The sequence below is a fragment of the Centruroides sculpturatus genome, unplaced genomic scaffold (genome assembly GCF_000671375.1).
Source record: "Centruroides sculpturatus isolate CEXI.00-Female unplaced genomic scaffold, Cexi_2.0 scaffold1013, whole genome shotgun sequence".
In the NCBI taxonomy this organism is placed as follows: domain Eukaryota; kingdom Metazoa; phylum Arthropoda; class Arachnida; order Scorpiones; family Buthidae; genus Centruroides; species Centruroides sculpturatus.
The window spans coordinates 201,876-207,245 of NW_019385624.1; the positions used below are offsets into that span (position 1 = coordinate 201,876).

A 5,370-nucleotide genomic window follows, 5' to 3' on the forward strand; every position below is an offset into this window, starting at 1 on the left:
GCGTTTTCTACAAGATGATCTTTTATGAACATTTTAATTTTGTTTTTGCTTAATTTTACTCTAAATGTCACTACTTTTAATGTGTCTTCCCATATCTTACAATGGAATAGAATGAGGCTAGTCACCGATTTTCATCGAACTTGGTGAATATATAGTGCTTCCCAACTGCTTGGCACATGTCAGTCGTTCGGGATGCACTATAAACTCTCAATGTTTGATCGAAATCGGTGACACAACTTGATGCCGTCCCAATTTTGGAATCTAAGTAAAATTTGAATTTAAAAAAAATTATCATCTACATCTGCAGCCTTAAATATTAGAACAAATTATAAATATATGTATTAATACTTGTTAAATTTTGAAATAAATATAAAATTATATACCTGATGATTTTCTTTCTCAAGAAGACAAAAATATCCATTACTGAGTTTACACTGCTCTGGTGAGAATACGAGAGAAGAAAAGCACTGAAAATTGTTTTAAAAAACCTTCTGAATTATTCAAAGTGTAATTATTATAATTAAATTTATAATTGTATAATAATAATATGTTAATGTCTTATTTATACTACATAATATAATCAATAATAATGCTTAATGGTGCCTTCTACAATGAAGAGTCTGCTTACGATTCGGAGAATAATTTAGATGAACCTTTTCATTGCATGAAGACTTGTATTGTTTCAACGTATCGACTATTAAAAAGTTACTCTATATAATTATACAATACAATCAATTTATAATACAGCAATTACAGTTATCTTCACATTGTTTTTACGCTTGATTGCGCCAATGAGCAGCACCATTCAGTGGTCTGTCTGAAAGCGATCTAATATTAAGTTTCTATTAAATGTAAATGGTTGTAATAATCTTCTAGAATAATTCAGTATTTGAAATGATTTATCAAACATTTATAAAGTTTAAAATTTGTCATAAACGTTGCCATGACCTTCCTTTAGACACTATTACGTTAATATTACACTAAATATAATTTTTTTAATTCTGATCGTCATATAAAAAATTAAATATTTTATAAGAAAATGAAAACTAGTATAGAAGTATTAATTTTAATGAAAAAAATTATATCAATATGAAGATATTTACCTTATAAAGAAAAAAATCTCCATCATTGCAATACCAGAAGTAGAAATTTCTACAGGAATAAAATCGAACAACTCTGGAATATTCTTGTATTTTTCTAAAAAATAACATTTCTAATCAAAAGCAATTTAATACCACGAAACAAGTATTTTTGTTTGAGTGACGATTTTTCCATAGTAAATCAATTATATGTTTTTTATTAGTGTGTAGACAGGAGCATTATTAATATTTTTTTATCCCAATTTCACGGTTATTTTTATTTACTTTTAGATTTTCGCTTGTGAGAACTTTCCGACATTAATATTTATTAGTCTTTAATTATAACAGTAATCGCAGTAATCGGGAGAAGTAAATTCGACGAATATCTCTTATGCAGTTTTTGCAGCGAGCCACAGGGGTATCAACTCTTATTAGTTTACGTTTTTCTCAGTTAATGCGATCATTTTTTTTCAACCTTGTCGATCATAAATAATATCTTGTACAACACTGTGTCCTGGTATAATTTAGTGTTTCCCTTCTAAATACCGCTGGGAATTTTAAACAGTGTTTTCACGAATCTGGCTTTTTCTGTCAACTTTTTCATTATGTCAACATTAAATGTATTTATTAATGGTTTACGTGGTATAAATAGCTGCTGTATACTCTATTTATGACCCTAACCCGAGAAGAAATATGACGGATCGCTCTAAAACATTTTAAACAAGACGTTCCATGAACCAATTACGTGATCAGAAATAAGATATATAATTAGTATATTTTTCTTTTTATAGACTAAGCCAATGATTTATGATTCATTTTATTTTTACAGTAGTATTTATCTATAAAAGACATAAAATATTTATATTAAATTCTTTAATATTCAACTAGATATTAATGTATGTTTGTAATGTATGTACGTATATATAAATATTATTCGAATTTATTAAAATTCAAGCTAATGTTACAAGTGTTATTTGCCTATATGAATAGTGCGCCTCTTGAAGTTTCTATTTTTAATTAAAATTTTGTAGTTTTCTATTCTTACTAATTTAATAATGTATTTCGGAAACGTTTTCTGTACTTTTACGTACATTTACATATTTACAGAAAATTCGCGATATGCAGGCATTGCTAACGTATTTTATACAGAATTAGTTCAACAGAAAAGCTAAACGTTTTATTCAACCTGCTTTAAAAAATTTTAATTCTAATATGAAAGTACAGTAATTTACTATGCTTTTCCATTTTGCAGAGTCGCCAGAAAGTACAGATAATGACGAAATACCTATTGAAGATACTACAGTAATGTAAATTATTATATTAAAATAGATGAGGTATATGAAAATGATCATGTTAAAGGGGCTTTTACTTCATCAGTGTTCAGTGTAATTCTATCTTTTGCATCGTGTTGGCTACATGGCGAGAACTTTCAACACAATTCTGAATCCTCAAACAATGCAATTCTCATATTCCTTTTGCAAAAAGTACATATTTTTTTCATATAATTTTTAATATTTTCGTAAACACCTTTTACTTAGTAAGCAAAAGCACTGATACCGAAATACAAAAAATATTTTCTCAAAAACAGTTAAAATTAAGTCAAAAAAGAGACACAAAAACTTACCTACTGTTTCATTAGCGAGTACAAATAAAATGTGCACATAAATTAAAATACACATTAAAAGAAATTTAATTCCACAGAATGCAGCAGTTCTTTCTCCTATACAATGACAACGAAATTTACGAATTGACTGATACAAAGAAACAAAGATTAAATTCCTTATGGCAGTATCTGAATATAAAATATTTGAAATTAGTTGTAATAGAATTTTGAAAAGTAACTAAAAATTGTCTAAAATTAATAAATATAGTAAATATATTACATTAATTTAATATAACTAAACTAAGCATTGAATTTTGTAAAACTGAAAATTTTTCTAGAAACTATGGATATAATCATAAACTGTATTTTCAGACACAAAGCGTTTTCTAACTAGTTTGAAAAGAAATCAAAAACTAAACTGACTCAGGAATTGAAAAAAGTTCTTTAATACTCTCCAAAAGATTATACTTGAATTATAATATATTTCCTTCGGAGATTTCTTCATTTTAAGCAAAATTTTAGAAAGTCCACTTGTTTCAAGGATGAAGAAATTCGCTATTTATTAACAAAATATTGTCCATGTTATTTAATTAAAAACACTATTTACTTAATTATGACTAATGAACAGGCTTTCTACACACTCAACGTATTTAACTTATCCAAAATGCATTACGGTCATACTGGATCTTATCAATTGTGAGATAAGTAAATCCGAGTCTTTGGTGACAATTGCCAACATTACAATATATATTAATAGTACAATTATTACTAATTATAAGATACAATAATTAATAACATTTCTAATTATCACTAGAAGACTATCTTAAACAACAATACTAAACAAGTCCAGTAAAAATCAGGTTTAGTGTTGTTGTGTTACTGTTTTGTAAGGCCGAAATTAATTTTGATTAAGTTAAAGAAATAAGCTGGCTTTGTAATAAGCCTGTTTATTAGTCATAAGAAACTAAGTAGTTTCTGTAATTTAATTTTAAATAATGTATCTTCTGAGATTTTTGTATCAAATTATTTTCTTTCAAACTTTACTTGAGTAAAAAAAAAAAACAACTACCATTACCCTATTCGTTCAGAGGTAGTTGTATAAAAACAGTAGTTTTACGGCTAAACATAAAATAACCATTCTGACAAACTTTTCATGAAAATCTTACATGATAAATTTCGAAATAAATTTTAGCATGATTAATTTCACTGAAAATAGACAATTTAATGTGAGATATCTCCAAAAATATCTGAGATTAGAATACGAAATAATAACAATACTTTTTTTCACTATTCTTTTTAATATATTTAAAGTAATGATACATTTACTGCATCATGACTTTAAATTCAAAATTCCCGCTTTTACATCATGTAAGTAAGTTATCCATAACTCACGAGAAACTTCAATCACCAGGAAGACCTTTGATATAATTTTTTTAAAGAATAAATTATGATATTAATTTATACACATTTCTGTTCAAACATCGTGTTACTATGCATAAAAAATTTTATTTCGTTTTTTATAATAAAATAAACAACTGTATAATATTATAAAAAGAATAAATTGTAAATAATATTTACGATTTTATTCTGACCTCTTTTACCACTTGAAGAGATAATGCCTAATTCCATCAAAGTTTCGACAAAAGTTGCGAGGACAACCCAACTTGAGAAGAAACCGAAGAACGTACTGTAAAAAATTGCAGGTGGAATGCAAATTTAAAACTTTATTATTATATAATTCGAAAAACACTTGAATGCAGTCGTGTCTGCGGTATCGAATACTTATTTATTTCAAATGTAATTCAATATATTTTCGCAGTAAAATAATCTGTAATTAACATTCAGTTGAAATAATGACGGTATGGTTTAGCAGTTGTTTTTAATTACCGTGATTTCCATCTGATCAGCCACGAGTTATCTTTCTTTACAAGTCAATTTCAAAAGCACAGACACAATATGCAAGATCCGGAATATTTGTGTATCTTAAACTTGAGTTACGAGTTGATCCAACAATTTCTTCTTCGCCTAAATGTTTTTAGTGATTTTATAGGCCTACTTAAACGATTCGTATCGCTTTTGTAATACGAGTTTTACGTAAGTTAGTTTAATTTGAAAACAGTTCAATTAATATAATTTAATGGTCAGTTAATACTGCTGAACATACTTTGAATAACTATGCTTGTAATTGAGATTATTGATGGTAGCATTAACTACAAAAGAATGTCTTCATAAAAATGTTGTGTAATTATTATCTATAACTTTAATCTATATATATATAAATGAATGTATGTCTGTGTGTCTGTCTTATGTCCTTCATGCATTATCACACCGTTTATCCGATTGCCGTGAAACTTGGGGAAGTTGTTTAATATACTCCAGCGAAGGTTTGTGGCATAGTACGATTGCCATGAAACTTTGGAAAGTTTTTTAATTCACTCTCGCAAAGTATATTTATCCTACGATAGATGGCGCGCGTTTACACGAGCATTCGCGCAGTGTGTTCGATCAATTTCAAATTATGAAGACCATTTCCCCTTCTTAAAAAAATATCTCTATATATGCATTTGTTATTTACGATATTTGTAATAATTTTTGTTTAATCACTTTATTTCAACTTTTTTTTGCTAATTATGTATTCGCTCGAATTTCGTTAAAACCTTAACTGTACCCCGAACAACAACCGAAGTT

General features: G+C 27.3%; 1 protein-coding gene across 1 annotated transcript; it reads right to left on the reverse strand.

Moving 5' to 3' along the window:
* Window positions 1-295: 295 nt before the first annotated feature.
* LOC111640705 lies at window positions 296-4,363 on the reverse strand. The gene is made up of 5 exons (XM_023386738.1): window positions 4,275-4,363; window positions 2,704-2,871; window positions 1,104-1,197; window positions 384-467; window positions 296-308 (listed from the first exon to the last, which is right to left on the reverse strand). Exons 1-5 carry the CDS (start codon window positions 4,309-4,311, stop codon window positions 296-298), a joined length of 396 nt encoding a protein of 131 aa, XP_023242506.1. The 5' UTR covers window positions 4,312-4,363.
* Window positions 4,364-5,370: the final 1,007 nt, after the last annotated feature.